This window comes from Cyprinus carpio, chromosome A23 (assembly GCF_018340385.1).
Source record: "Cyprinus carpio isolate SPL01 chromosome A23, ASM1834038v1, whole genome shotgun sequence".
Taxonomy (NCBI): domain Eukaryota; kingdom Metazoa; phylum Chordata; class Actinopteri; order Cypriniformes; family Cyprinidae; genus Cyprinus; species Cyprinus carpio.
The window spans coordinates 4,462,309-4,478,016 of record NC_056594.1 but is presented as its reverse complement, the minus strand read 5'-3'; the positions used below and the strand labels follow the sequence as shown (position 1 = coordinate 4,478,016).

General features: G+C 36.2%; 1 protein-coding gene across 5 annotated transcripts in view; it reads right to left on the bottom strand.

Moving 5' to 3' along the window:
* The window catches only part of LOC109064091 (neuron navigator 1-like), a 124,538-nt gene that overhangs the window by 4,265 nt on the left and 104,565 nt on the right, over positions 1–15,708 (bottom strand). For 2 of the 5 annotated variants that reach the window (XM_042712696.1, XM_042712699.1), the window contains 22 exons: positions 14,114–14,155; positions 13,855–13,994; positions 12,979–13,152; positions 12,634–12,686; positions 11,827–11,850; positions 9,713–9,790; positions 9,185–9,268; positions 8,318–8,429; positions 8,109–8,227; positions 7,995–8,003; positions 6,226–6,410; positions 5,920–6,082; positions 5,112–5,316; positions 4,860–4,957; positions 4,676–4,771; positions 3,842–4,010; positions 2,655–2,890; positions 2,408–2,562; positions 1,285–1,356; positions 944–1,140; positions 595–713; positions 54–263 (listed from right to left, as the gene is read on the bottom strand). In XM_042712696.1, the coding sequence (XP_042568630.1) occupies positions 54–263; positions 595–713; positions 944–1,140; positions 1,285–1,356; positions 2,408–2,562; positions 2,655–2,890; positions 3,842–4,010; positions 4,676–4,771; positions 4,860–4,957; positions 5,112–5,316; positions 5,920–6,082; positions 6,226–6,410; positions 7,995–8,003; positions 8,109–8,227; positions 8,318–8,429; positions 9,185–9,268; positions 9,713–9,790; positions 11,827–11,850; positions 12,634–12,686; positions 12,979–13,152; positions 13,855–13,994; positions 14,114–14,155 (2,740 nt within the window). The remainder of the gene's footprint in view (positions 1–53; positions 264–594; positions 714–943; positions 1,141–1,284; positions 1,357–2,407; positions 2,563–2,654; positions 2,891–3,841; positions 4,011–4,675; positions 4,772–4,859; positions 4,958–5,111; positions 5,317–5,919; positions 6,083–6,225; positions 6,411–7,994; positions 8,004–8,108; positions 8,228–8,317; positions 8,430–9,184; positions 9,269–9,712; positions 9,791–11,826; positions 11,851–12,633; positions 12,687–12,978; positions 13,153–13,854; positions 13,995–14,113; positions 14,156–15,708) is intronic. The other 3 variants (XM_042712697.1, XM_042712698.1, XM_042712700.1) reach the window with 3 other exon arrangements.

Below are 15,708 nucleotides of genomic sequence, written 5' to 3'. Positions count from 1 at the left end.
ACAAATGCAGACATGTTCACAAAGGTTCAGGTGTAGCTGTAATGGACACTCACCAGTGGATCAGACTCCATTGTGGGCAGAGAAGTGTCCTTATTGGACGTGACCCTGTCGTCACTGGGCTGCTGTGTCGGAGCAGTGTTGGGGCCGGTGGTTGGCGGAGGGAGGTGAAAGAGTTTGGCCTGGTCCTGTTGAGCTGAAGGCCAGGGCAGCGTATCCCTCACCCACTCCACTGGATCCTCCCATGCTGCTTTCTGACCATGGACCTGAATTATGTGAATGCAGAGATTGAGCTCCAAGACTCCACTGCACTTTGACCAGACACAATAAGTCACCAAATCAACTGTTTTAGTAACAGTTAAACTGTTCCAAAACCTATGGAGTGCCTAATTTTGGCGAAAATGTAAAGGCTGGGACATAGCAAGCCATCTTACTGCACAGTTTAGCTCCAAAACACCTACAGTTACAGTTTCTAGTGATCCTGAAGAGCTTGAAGTGCTTAGTTAGGGTTGGAGCTGAACTCTACTGGATGGTGGCCATCAAAGAAAATTATTAGATGGCCCTGATTTAGTAGTCAGCTGCCTATGAACAACTTACCTTCACACCATCCTTAGCTCCCTCCTGAAGATAAGGAATAATGGACTGGTTCCAGAGGTCAATAAACCAGGAGCGAAACTCTGCTAACGTTACTGGACAAGACAGGAAGAAGCAGGGACCTGCAAAGACAAGAGCCATAGCTGAGATCTTTTTTGGAAACTTTGAGCGGTGCTAAAACTTAACCTGAAATGTAGAACTCCATCATACCAATATAACCTTTGAAAGGCAGTGCGTGGTTCAGATTAATTTGCTGATATACTGTAAATGGTTAAATATGTTTCTTTCTTTCTATATTTTTTTTCTGAAGAGCAATGCATGATACAGACATTCAGAACATATAAGGCTGTACCTATGAGGAAGTCTGAGGTGCAGTGTTTCTCCAGGAAGGTATGGAGATGGTACCAGAGTTTAGGCACCCAGTCCAGAACCCTCAGCACCTCAGCGCTGTGAACTGTGCTTTCATCCTCTGCCTCGATCAACTTCCTGTGCAAGTAACGCACTAGGAACCCATTTGCAGGTTCCACGTTGTTGGAGAAGATGACCATCCTTCAGACAAACAGAAAATTACAAATGAAGTATGGTTGGAATATTGACATGGGATTTCAGATTTCTTTATGAGGGTGATATTATTGTATCTTACTACAATCTACAAACTGGAATGAATTAGTGTTAAAGTGGTGAGGAACGTACCTGAAGCTGAGATGCAGTCCATGATTGGATAACATCTTAACAGACTGATTTGTGGTTCCAATGACATATGGACTGAAATAAATATCCAAGGTAAATAAATATCCAAGAAAATACTTTAAAAGAAAAGAAAATTTTGACAATGAAAAACTCTTGTAAAAGAAAAATCTCAAAACGTTTGTAAGGAATACTTCCAGGTCATATTTATTCCCCAAATTATATTAAATTTTTTTTTGCAAAAATAAAATTAGAGATATTTTGTATTATTAAGAGTTTTTGCTATGTAACCATATATTTCCATGAAAATTAAGAATATTTTCCACCTCATTCCATGAAATGATGTATAATTTTAATTAAGTATTTATACAGTTATGTTAGCATTTGTTATACTGCCTCTAATTTATGCAGGTTTTAATTTCAATATGGTTTGTATTATGTACTGTTTCACATTATAGTAAAGAGACTTTGGGCAGAAACTTGCTTAATTGTCATAAAGAAAATTATTTAAAGTGCCCCTATTATGCCATTTTGAATATTGCCTTTCATACAGAGCTGTCTGTGAATATAAACAATCTGCAAAGTTGTGAAGCTGACAGTGCACGGTAAATAAAGTTATTGTCTATAAAAAAAAAAAAAAAAAAAAAAAAAAAAAAGAATCGACTCTGATTAACCTAAAGTAGTCATCAGGAATTTGTATCCCACTTCTGTGACGGCTACACGTCACGGGGTAAGACATTTGCATAATGCCCATCTATGTCCTACGTTGGACGGCTGCAAACAACTTGACTTGCCCTCAAACACTAAAGCATTTGACATCATGTCGAGAAGACACCGTGAAAGTAAATTTAGTTTTATTTTCACCTCCGAATGATGAGGCTGCTAAGAATGTTGTAGGAGACTCCCAGAACAATATTAGGAACCTTACAAATACACACCTTACACTTTTAAATAGCATAATAGGGGCACTTTAATATAATCTTAATAGTAAAAAGTAAAATTGCTTAATTTTCCCTGTGCTACAGCAAAATAATATAAATAGTTTACCTTAAAATATGATTGTGATATTTTTGAGAGATTCACCAATAACACAAAAGCGCTTCCTTAACACAGGAGTTTTCTTACTCACCATTTGTGATATTTGCATGTCAGTGCACTATTGACCAGGTCAGTGATGGAAGACGCATCACTGATATCATCCAAGATAATGACCAATGGAATGTCCTCAGCTCCACTGTCGAGGTCAATCTGATTGGCCAGATTAGACAGGTACAACTGGAGGTCCTGAGAAAGAGAAGACAAAAGTGTAACTTTATAACTGCTGGTCACACTAAACAAGTCAGTGTTTCCTGGGAAGTTTTATTTCCAGGCTTCACCTTGCAGGTCTGTTCATGCAGGTTGAAGGTGGTGATAAGGCCAGGGCCAGGGTCACGGCCGCTCCTCTCCAGCAGGTACTCAGCCAGTCGGGTGGTGAGGTAGGTCTTCCCCGTGCCGCTGGGGCCCGACAGGACCAGCCGTCGGTGCTTCAGAAGCAGACTTATGTAGTGTTGCATCATGGGCTTGGGGACGAGCGTCTCAAATACCAGACTGTCCACACACTTCTCCTTAAAACCTGGAACAGAGAGCGAGTTGAGGTCAATTACAAGTGACAAGGAGAACTAAAGAACAAGACAATTAAAAAACAGGAAGGAAAAACATTTAGTAAACAAAATAGAGTAACCAGCCATGAGTGTTGAAAGTGTCAATGACAAGACATTTTGCCTCTTAACTGGTTTCTATTTCACTACACTACAAAATGGCAATTCTAGCATTTGTGATCTCTAGATCTAGATCTCTCCAAAACACACAATAACGACTTGACGCTTGAAGCTTCACATTAGCTATGTTTCCATCCAAAGTTGCAAATTTAAGTTATGCACAAAACTGGAATATTGCATAAAACATTTGCTAACAAACAACCATTAAAATACAAAAAATCAAAAATTACAAAAAAACCACCACCAAATAAACCTAGGAGAAGCAACCTAAGAAAACTAGGAGAAGCCACTGAATATAATAATTTTCATATGTAATAAATTAATTACGATTCAGAGAAAGAAGACGTAACACAATAAATGCGGTCATTGTTTTAGAGGTGGATGCCTTCTGTTTAGGAACACAGTCATGTAAGACAGTAATTATACAGAAATACTTTGATGACAGATGCATTTCAGAATGACCAAAACAACACATAGATGCTGTGAACGAGATCAGTCCGCTTGTCAAGTTATCCCGTCTCATAGCGCAAAGTCACATGACTTTTTCAATGCGCATGGTGGAGTTTATTCGGTAAATGTGTTTCCATTGTAGTTTGTGCGCATTTTTCTTATCAGATAAAAAAGTTTATCCTACTCTTTTTAGAATTTATGCACATCATGACATTTCCATCCAGCATTTTTTTATGCGATCATCCAAAATGCGCATAAAAATAGGTGGATGGAAACATAGCTATTGTACCTGTGTAGGACGGGGTGTAAGAGAAGTAGCTTAAAAGAGTGAGAGATTGAAAGTGTGAGTTTTTTACCTTTAAGGGTGACAGTGACGAGTCCAGGACCCTTTTTTAAACAGTCACAAGGTAAACTTTCTGGGGCTTCGGCTCCAAGCACTCTCCTGCTCTGATTAATACTGTAACTGTGGATAGAGTCGACAGACAGTCCCATACTCGCACTGGGATCCACCTGCGAAATATAGTCCTGATATACGAATACAAAGAACACATTAGATGACATAAATATTATAATTAAATACATGAAATTACATTTCTTACATAAAATTACATATCTATTTTTATAATTTATATAAAAAAAACATATTGAAAATCACCAATTGACTTTTGATAATATGTTTGCCATTAAATATCAACAGCAATGACATGGTATTATTTGCATAGTAAAACATTATTCGATTTTTTTTGTACGTCATTTTGCATACTAAATTACGATTGTAAAATTACGATTTTCCTTGTTTTTGCATATATTTAAACTAGTGCTGTCAAACGATTAATCGCAATTAATCACATCCAAAATGAAAGTTTTTTGTTTACATAATATGTGTGTGTGTGTGTGCTGTGTATATTTATTATGTATATATAAAGACACACACATACATAAAATATTTACATGTATATATTTATATTCATATAAATTATATATAAATATTTTTAATACTGTATATAAACATAACATTTTTCTTAAATATATACATGCATGTGTGTGTATTTATATCTACATAATAAATATACACAGTACACACACATATATTATGTAAACAAAAACTTTTATTTTGGATGCGATTAATCGTTTGACATCACTAATTTAAACATTTATAGCTGTCTTAACACCACAGAATGAGATCTTACCCCGAAAGCTGTGGAGATGTCCGTGTCCAACACAGACCACTCAGTTTTCCCATGAATCCTCACAGAGCCGATGTAGAAATCCTGCTGCCTCACCTGCTGATTGTACATCAGTTTGCTTATTTAGTTCTTATGATCTAATGTTCATGTATTTAAAGCAATCTCAATTCTGTTTTCACGCATTCACCTCTCTGGACACTTGTTGGTCAGCTATACGGACCACCACACGCGTTAAGGCCTCATCCCTCTGAGATGACAGGCTCAGAAACTCCATAGGAGCAACGTCTGTGAGATAGACAGATAGACAGATAGAAATAATGACTTGACTCCATCAGACAGTGATATTTCTAGATTAGTAATGGGATGCAATGCTTGGGTCCACCAAGCATTCAAGTTTAAAACAAACAACAGTATCAGATGACACAACTAAATAACTCACCAGCGTTGGAGCACTCATTGAGGCTGAGGCTGAAGGACTTGGTGAGGCTCATGGGTGGTTTGGTTTGGTTGGAGTTCAGGAGGCTGGCCAGACCAGACGGCTGGGAGGTGGAAGTAGAAGGTGGGCCGCAAGGGAGGACAAGGGATGATGGAGCACTTCCCGTTTTCAGCTGATCATTCTCTGCCTTTAGACTCTCCACCATCCTCTACAATGAGAGACTTTATTTGAATTAAGTTTTTATTTGTAGTGCTTCACATGCAAAGTCATTCACTGCAGTGGCGTTTGTGAAATTTAACATGCAAAAAAGGTCAGTTTTCTATTTTGTGTGCATAATTATTAGGCAAGTTGATATTCTTTGGTATACAACCATTTATAACAGATATATGATCGTTAACAAAGGCTGGAAATGAAAAACACCTTATTTTCAGATTTATAATTATTAAGCGGGTTTTCTTCTACAAGTAAAATGGGCTAGAAAAGAGATTTAAGACACTGAAAAGTCAAAAATTTAATTAAATGGCCATTCGAAGGATGCAATACTTCAAAAATAGCAAAATTTAGACATGAGCATTGGACAAGGAATGCTCAGTGGGGCAGCAGGGTCACAAATAACAGGTTGAGAAGAAAAGATATTAACCTGCAAAAGGCTTAAGAATTAAGGTGAAGAATTAGGTGTCAAACCAATGATTAAACCATCACCCTTTATTCTCCAGAGCCTAGGGTTTACATAGGTCCTTAAAAGGTCTTAAATTTGATGTGATTAATTTAAGGCCATAAAACGTCTAAAGGTAATACATTGGTCACTAACCTGCATGTTGTTCATGGCTTCTCTTAGCTGCTCCAGCTGATGTGCTGAGCTCAGCGCTTCTAGCCGGATGTCCGTCAGTTTCATCTCTTTCTCCCACAGCTCAGACCGCAGCTCTGACACCATCTTCTCATCGCTCTCATTTTCCTCGTTACTTTCATGGATCCTGTTAGAACACAATGTCATCACTGTTTTAAAATGTGGTAACACTTAAAAGCAGTCTAAAGGGTGTAATAGTCCAATTACTGCTGCCCATTTTTGCTTGATTATCTTCTGATATTGTGTTTGGCACATGAGAACTTTACTCACACGGAGGAGGTGGCTGATTGGCTGGATGGGAGGGAAGTGGGCGGGTTCTCTCCCTCTTCATGACCCAGTTTTGGTGAGTTGGGTGCAGAAGAGTCTGGAGTGGCGATCTCTTCAATATCAGAGTACATGGAGCCATCTTTAGTGCCCTTCTTAATGCTGAACGCCTTGCCAAAAGAACTTCGTAACTACAGAGAAACCGAGAGAAAGACAGAACTTAAAGTACATCACAAATACAAGAAGAAATGTTTATTCAGATTTTTTTTTTTTATATTAATTTAAAGTTTACTAATTTACACTACTGTTCTAAAGTTCAAATGTAAACTTTTATCAATTTATTGCGTCTCTGAGGAATAAAAGTATTAATTTCTGTAAAAAAAAAAAAAAAAAAGTTACTGACTCCAAATAGTAGTAGTGTATATTCATATTAAAATATGTTTGCAGATTGAAACTATAATTGAGAAAAACTTTAAAGTTTAAAATTGTGGGGAAAAAAAAGTTTATATATATAAACTTTAAACTGGACACAAGTGCCACTGTAAGTACTTTGCATGGAGATACTTCAAGCACAAAGGGACAGACACTTAAAGAACAGCACAAGAGAAAAGGACAGATGTTTTTTTTTTAACAAGGGCACTTGAAACACTCGGGTGGATTGTTGGTATGGATAGTTATACGTGATGCATTCATTCCTATAAAAGAGCTTACAGCCTTGAACTACAAAAAATAAAACACTGGTAAAATACAGAAGAACTGTAACAGATTATTTTAACATGCAAAGTGATCTGTCTCTACGTGCCAGAGTTAGTGTGAGTGTTCAGCTGCAGCTTCATTCTTGTTTGTTTTCTTCTTCTGACATCATAGCCATATGAGACATTCACAGAGTTTCCACGTGTTTACAGTATTAGTAAAATAGCATTCTAGAGGGAATTCACCAAGGAGCCCACTGATTGTTACTTACACAGCTCTATGAGATGTTGAAATGCCGATACGCTAAAGTAATTAATGCAATTCATGTCATGGCACATTTGCAAAATCTTGTGGGTCCCCATCAGTTCTTAGGAGCTGGTTACAGGTGTGTAAAAACAAGGGTTTTGCACTAAAAATACCATGTGTTAACTAAAGGTCGACCAGTATGGATTTTGGATGGCCGGTTTGTACATATTGTAGAGTAGGTTGACCAAAGTCTGATATAGCCTATATGATTTTAAATATGGTAAAAATTACATGCATAACTTTTTTTTTTTCCAAAGAAATGCATATTTGAAATAAAAAACATATACTAAAACATCAAATAAAAAAAAAAAAATATAATCATAAAAAAAAACAAAAAAAAAACAAAACAAAAAATCAAACCAGTAAACAACTTATAACATTTCATATGAAAAAATAAAATAAATACAAAGCAAACTCTAACCAACCATTCAGTAAACTGGTAAGTCATATTTTCTCAAATAAAGACCAAATAAAGGCAATTTCACACACAATACACAGTGAATATGGCATGAATATGCTGTCAAAATAAAAGTCCTGCTTTCAACACTTATTGACCAAACAGAAAAAAAACCCTAAAGGCTGATGCCATTATGATGATACATCGGTCGACCACTTGTGCTCTCTGCTTAGTGAATTCACCCCTTAACATTTGTAACACATACAATTTTACAGGTATGAAAGTATAAGCGGCAGTGACTGTCAGAGGCCGTCTGAGGACACGGCGCTTTGCAGAGCGGTTAGAAACAATACATGATGACATAAGAGGATAAACTTACCTCACAGACCTTAAAGATTTACAAAAGAATAAGAATATGTGAAAAGCATGGTTATGCACTAGCAGATAATAACAGTCACTATAATTCAATCTTAGACTCTGTTTTCCTACTTACCCAGCTCTTTTTCTTCTTCTTCTTGGCATCGTCTTTCAGGCTGCCCACACTGGAGTGGCTGGTAATGCTGTTCAGACTAGAGATGCTCTCGGATGAGTTCTGCCTCCTGAGTCGCAACTCTGAAAGAAGGAATAAAGAATATTTGTTTGCTAACATTAATTGTATATTGAACTAAAACTCTATTTGAGGTGCATGTTTGCTGTCTTCACCTTTGGGGGCCACATCTGGGTTATTGAGAGCCACTTGGATGACGGCCTGCGCCTCCATGTTCTTGGTCTTAAGGTTCTCGATTGTTTCTCTAAGGTCCAGTAATTCACTGTCCTATAGAGACAAAACACCCCAGTTGTATTTAGTCGGAGCTCATCCATTTAAAGCATAAACATTGAAACATCATTCCCTAAAGCGCCGCTACTGACGGTTTTCCAAACAGATGTAGGTTCACTTCTGTTTTCCGCAATGATTTACTGCCTGCACTTGACCAGTGGCATTTACGGCAGACAAAGCCACAGGGACATCTACAAAAGCTCCTCCAGCTGTACTTTCTCTGAATCACTCAAACAATCTGTAGGGTCACAGCCACTGGAATGAACCAGTGAGTCCGGGTCACTGCTTCTCAGCGTAAGCTCTCTAGACTCTTTTACAGAGGGCAATGTGGCATGAAAGTCAGCGTTTCACTTCTAAACCCTCCTGCGTTCATTTAGCCAAAGGCAAATCATGAAGTTGATTTAAATTTGGAGTATGGTACAGATAACGCAGTGACCCTTGTGAGTAAATGAAAAGCCAGCAACCCCCAACATCCATTTAGCAATAATTTGACCCATATGTGCTCTTTTGCTCTCAGTAGCGCTAAAGTAATTAGAAATACAAAAAAAAAAAAAAAAAAAAAAAGGTTTGTTTTCTGTTTTTAAACAAGATTAAAAAAATGATGTAGAATTCACTTTGAAACCATACAGTATCCAAACAATATCCTATTCCATCATGATATGAAATACTAATCCTGTAACTGTTACCAATAAGCCGTAAATGGTGGAACTGAGATTTGGTTTGGGTTTGTTTTTAGGATTGCCTGATCATACCTTCTGCTCAGCGCTGACGGAGAGGGACTGGAGTCGAGAGGTCATGAGGGTCAGACTCTGCTCAAACGCTGCCACCAGGTTGGCTAAAAAACAAAACAGAATCCATTTAATTGAACTACATGTGACCATGATATAATCAAGATAATATTAAATAATAATTGGAATGTTAAAGAAAAAGACCGTTCAATAGTTTGGGGTGTGTTCGATTTTTTTATGTTTCTGAAAGTCTCTGATGCTCACTAGGGCTGCATTCATTTGATCAAAGTAAAACGGTGATATTGTGAAATACAACTCTTTTCCATCTGAATATATTTTAAAATGTAATTAATGTGATGCAAAGCTGAATTTCAGTTTTCAGTGTCACATGATCCTTCAGAAATCATGATTATTATCAATGTTGAGGTTTGCTGCTTAATTATTTTCGTGGAAACTCTTTCATGAATAGACTGAATAGAATAACCTTTGAAACAGTAGTGTACATACAGAATAGAATAGAAGCGTCATATGTGTCTGACAGTATACACTTACATTAGCAGACAGCTGTGAGGTCAGATTGGCCACCTTCTCCTGTGAAGACTCCAGCTCCCTCCTCAGCTTACGGATTTGCTGTGAAGAAACACACAAAGTTATTAACCAACAAATTCACGACATAAAGCTGCATCAACTTTAAAGGAATAGTTCACCCGAAAACGTGAATTCTGTCATCATTACACTTCCTCATTATGTTCCAAACCCTTATGACTTTGTTTGTTGCGTATAAGAGAAGGACATGTTAGGCTGCTCTTTTTCTATACAGTGATCGCAAATGCCAGCTGAGGACCTTCAAGCTTTTAAAAAATGACAAAACAGCACAGTAAAAATATCAAAAAAGCACTCCATAGTCCATGTAACACTACTTTTTAAGTCCTCTAAAGTCCTATGATAGCTTTATATGAGAAACGGTCATTAATTGACTGAAAATGTTCTTTAATAACGCTCTCACATCTCTTTTGCACAGTTCATATAAGCTACTTTTATATATGGGAATTTCACTGAATGAATAAAGCAGAACAGAGCAGAAAAAAACTCATTCTGATGAATGTCTACTTTTGTGTTCCATTGAAGAAAACAAAGCATATATGATTGTCGTTACTGCAAGAGTAAATTATGACAATTTTCATTTTTGGTGAACTATTCCCCTAAACGATCAGATTATTTACTTTGACAATAAATCTGAAATGTTTTTCCTAAATTACATTATTACAGTCAGACTGAACTGCTGAAGCTCACTGCAGCTGCTGGAAAACTGTGACAGATCATATTTAACACTCCCAGTAGCAACTGTGTCTGTTTATATTTTCTCTATTTGGAACAGGCTGATAAACTCTATACATGCAACTGAAGACAACAGAAAGACAAATGGTGAGTTTGTTCACATACTATGATGCACGGCAGACCAGAATGACACACACAATGAGTAAAATCAGACTCACTTCAAGCCTTCAGGCTTGGAATGCAAAACTTCAAGTAAATCTCTTAGAGATTTTTTGAAATAAATTGGCGAGACACCTTCATTTTGCATCCATAGATCAAGCACACAGACTCACGAAACAAAGAAAGCCTATTCCCACCAGGATATGAAACAACATCACCACAACCACGATATACTAAAACTAGACAATGCAATGTGCCAAGTCTAAAAAATCATACTGCAGTGATATTTTTTATTTATTTATTTATTTATTTATTTATTTATTTATTTATTTATTTGTTTGTTTATTTATTTTTATTTGAAAGGATTATTTTTTTTATTGTTTGGATACAGTTTTTTATACTTATTTATTTATAAATTCATGTAAACTCAACAATTCAATAAATGTATTATGTAAACATAAATGTAAATATGTAAATGTAAATTATAGATATCTAAATGACAAACTAAGCTATTTACAATTTTAAACCAGCAATTAAACTGTTTTTTTTTTTATTCTGAATCAAGGTAATTTTCTTAATTGTTTGGATGATGTTTTATTAATATAAATGAAAGATATCCAAGTTCTATATAAAATGACAAAAATTAGGTAGTTTACAATTCTAATTTATTAATTAGAATTATTATTATTTTTTATTCTGAAGCAATGTAATTTTCTTAATTGTTTATGCTGAATAAAATGTTTGATCTTCAAAGTATTTTTCATAAAACCCCCTGAAAAAATTCAACATCAAAGTACAAATATTTTGAATGTGACAATTACTAAATTATTTTGAATTATATAATATTTTATTTTTTTATTCTATTTTTATCATTTGGTGTTTGTTTTATCCCATCTGATGTGAACAGGCCTTCACATTATAGTTACGAAACACAGAACATGGAGGAAATTATAAATACCAACATGTGACACGTGGTTAGCTACTCATTTCCTTAAGTCATGACTGAACGAAACATCACTTGACAAAAACACAGCAGAGGAATCTCATAACAGCCTTCTGAACAGCTAATGGCAGTTAAAGGCTTTGAATAAGTGTGTTAGTTCATCAGCTCCTCACATTAGCTGACTTGAGCTGTGAGAACATGTGTGACAAAAACAGGTTAATAATATGACTGTAATTCACTTCTGAATGACAGAGGGAGAACATCAAAGAGAGAGACAGACACTCACCTCGCCCTGTATTCTCTCCTCCGCCTGAGAGAAGCACGGAAGAAAAGAACGACAGATAGATAGTAAGATGCTAAAGAAATGGAAGTTCATAGTGATGAAAAACAGAAATACAAATGAAAAAGATTTAAGACAGGGCTGCATGATTGGATCAAATTATTTTAACAAATATTGTGCTTTTGAATGGCAACATAATAAAGATTTAATATCTCATAGTGCTTTGATGTCAAAGCTAAATAAATCAATAAACATAAGTGTGTTCACACTTGTTCTCATTAAAGGAACTAAATTGAGACCACTTTCAGCTGACTTAAAATTCTGCGATAGTAATGACATTAAATGCCTTTTTAATAAATCATTGCTAAATTGTTTCACTATTTGCATGCCGTATGGCTTAAACAGCTGTGTATGATAAGTAGTAGTACTTATGAGTGAATCAGTGAATGAAATACATATTTGACACATTTAATTATTATTATAATTTTTTTTAAATATTGTAATGCTATGGCTTTTTTGAGTTGTTTATGCTGTGGGGTGAGAATATGTTTTTTTTTTTTTTTTTTTTTTGTACAAAAACAGGTCTGTTCTTTATCCAGGCTACAGCTCACATCAGCACCCAGTCATGTGGAGCAGTTCAAGTAACAGCTCAGTTTTCAGTAAGGAAAGCAGAGAAAGATTCTTCTAGTCTCCCTGCTGTGAGGGTCCAATAAATCAGGAGGTTCAGCTGAGCGGCAGGCTGCACTCGTGACAGTCTAGCACCGTAACACGTGTGTGGAGCTCTGGAGGGAAGAAATGTGCTGGGATACTTACTGAGGAGTAGTTGGATGAGGCATTAGACACCAGTGAGAGCACTGAGCCATGAACTGCAGGTGGAAAAAGAGAGAAATACTAAGTGTGAGTTTAAAAGCATTAAAATACCTAAATCCTACTTTGCAGCAAATTCTGATTATTTATTGTACACATCCTGCATTGTTTTACCATTTGTTGAGTTATGTTTTAGCACAAAAATATTAGAGTAGAGAGTCGCAGACATTTAGATTCAAAGGTGAAAATAGTAATATTTTGTCCATTGTGGGATTCTTGTAACCTTTACCAGTCCAGATATTTCATCTGTGCGCCTCATGTAGACTGGAACATATGAACCCAAAGTCTCACCGTCATCGCTGGCTTCTCTGAAGGAGCCGGATCGGATCATGCTCTTGGGTCGCTCGGCGAGTGATAGGGTGCTGCCCAGAGGAGAGCCCTGATATAGCTCAAAACTGGCCTCGTGAGTGGGGATGCTGTTGGATCTGGTCATTCTCGGCGTTCCTGAGGTGGGGCTGGGTGGTACTGCACATAACAGACAGCAGATGGAGACAGAGGTTATAAATTAGATAAATCACAGCACATTCAAGGTGCCCTGTATAAATCAATTAATGTAAATACAATTATATATATATATATATATATATATATATATATATATATATATATATATATATATATATATATATATTTTTTTTTTTTTTTTTTTCTTTCTTCAGAATTTATTGTTATAAACAAAAAATAGCCATTTATTATGTTTCTGAAATATATTTCAAATTATAATAGTTGACTATTCTAAATGTAAATGAATGCTGTCTTTAAAATATATATTCTTAAGAATATTTTTTGATCAGAGAGAGTGTAAATAATTGCAAGAAATGTTAAAAGAAACCATATTTTTACAGCAATCAAAATAATAATACTTTATCTGTGTATGAGTGTGTGTAATATATGTTAATTATATATTTAATTGTTATTTTAAAAATATTTCAAGTATTTTATTAAAAATAATCTTTTTTTTTATAAAAAATTCTAAATTCTTTTCAACTCAAAAGTATGTATATTTTACATTTCTAAAAAACATTTTTACTTATAAAATATTTACAAGTATTTACAATAAAATACAAGTATTTTATAAAAATAATTATATATAAAACTAAATAATATTTTATTATGTTTCACTCAAGAAATATATTTAGAAAGCCTCTGAAGTGTTGAGTCACTTACTGATGCTCGTCAGTGGTGTCTTTGCTGTCAGTATGGGTGAAGGGAACTGCGGCGGACTGTTGGTCTCAGTCAGGCTCAATATAGTGTGTGAGTGACGTCTCTCTTTACTGTCCTCCTCAGCCTGCGAGGAGCTGTGCTTGCTGATGGGGAATGAGGGTGTGACGTTAGTTTATGGGTCTACTACATCAGATCAAACCATTTTCCCGATTAAGAGGGGCAGCATCATGAAGCAGCAGAGGTGAAGTTAAATGACAAGTACCTTAAGCCTTTCTTTGGGAGAGTATTTCTGTCCCTTTGTGAGCTGAAAGAAAAAAAATAATAATGAGAAAGTAAGAAACAGAGCATTGTTCTAATGCTCTTATGCATGGAAATGAAGAGATCAGAATCCACAAATAGACCACAGTAATTTGTAAAGCAAAATGAGCAATTAGTAGTTCAGTCTGAGGGATTATTAGCAGAGATATAATCACAGTGTTAACTTAATAGGCAATTGTTCTGCTTTGGTTTTTTAGTGGATGTGAACCGAGTGCAAATGTGCTGTAATGTGGCCCTCTGGAAGAGGATCAAAAAGTCCTTAACGCTAAATATTAAACTTTAGTGTGTAAGGTAAGAATGACTTTGACTGATAATCACTGAGTGGAGGTGTGCTGTTACTGTTATAAGTGATCTGACATATGACTTTTGCTTGGTATACAACAAAACAGATGAAAAAAAAAAAAAATCTTAGATTTACATTTAAAAGTGCAGTATATAATATTGACAGCTAGCGGTTGAAAATTCAAAACATTGGAAATGCTCATGCGGGTTGCCAGATTGAGGACACGCAACAGGAGCGGTTGCAAATGACAATGGAGGATGACAATCCTTAATACTACAAGCCCGTTTTAATATGCCTCTGGTCATAGAGCTTTTTAGATGGTTGCCGAGGGTTTTCAGGTCGTGTTTGCTGGCTTCCATGGCTGCAATACGCTGCGTTTTCCAACAACTGGCAACCCGGGGGGGTCGAAATACTATTGGATAACCTAGCAGTGGGCAGAGGCACACAGATGAAAACAAAAACAGAAAACAGAAGAACATTTCAAAGCAGAATAACTGGCTGTGGCATTGTTTTTCAGAACAATGAACTTAGCATTTTTGCTAAATATCTGCGAACATATGGTATTTTATGCTTTAGTACAGTCAAAAAAATGGTATTCAACACATTTAAAAAGTTGTGAGCAACACCTGCTAATAGTGACCTAGCAACACTAGTAACCTACTAAGAATAACATCCCAACAACCACATAGAAACCAAGACAAGAATGTTGGTAACCAAACAGTTAGTAGTAGAGGTAGCCACTGACTTCAACAGTATTTTTCCCAATGAATGCCATCAACTGTTTGGTTACCAACATTCTTCAAAATATCTTTGTTTGTGTTCAAGAGACACTCAAAAGCTGTTTCCAACATCTAAATGACAACTAGACCCTCCAATTGTAATGCTGCAGTGCTGTAAAACAATAAATGATGCTAGAGAAACAGCAGAAAGCATCTGAATGTAAACAGACCTCTGAAAGAACGAGAGCGATTTACAAGCAGAGAAACAGCATTGTGAAGAATATCTCCTCTGGACACACAGGACACCCTGTGAGTGAGACTCTATTGAGTAATACATCATCGAACTCTTATGGCCACTAGATGCAATTCTGTAAGTAAGAAGCGAATAAAGAGAGCTATAGATCAGAGCTCTGATGGAGGGGAAATGAGCCGCTGAATTGAAACATTAATAAAGTCCATGTCAATTAAACAAATGAGAGATTGCCTGGCTCATGGCCCTCATTAGCCTTCAGCTCTGTGGCGGCCTGCACCGCAGCC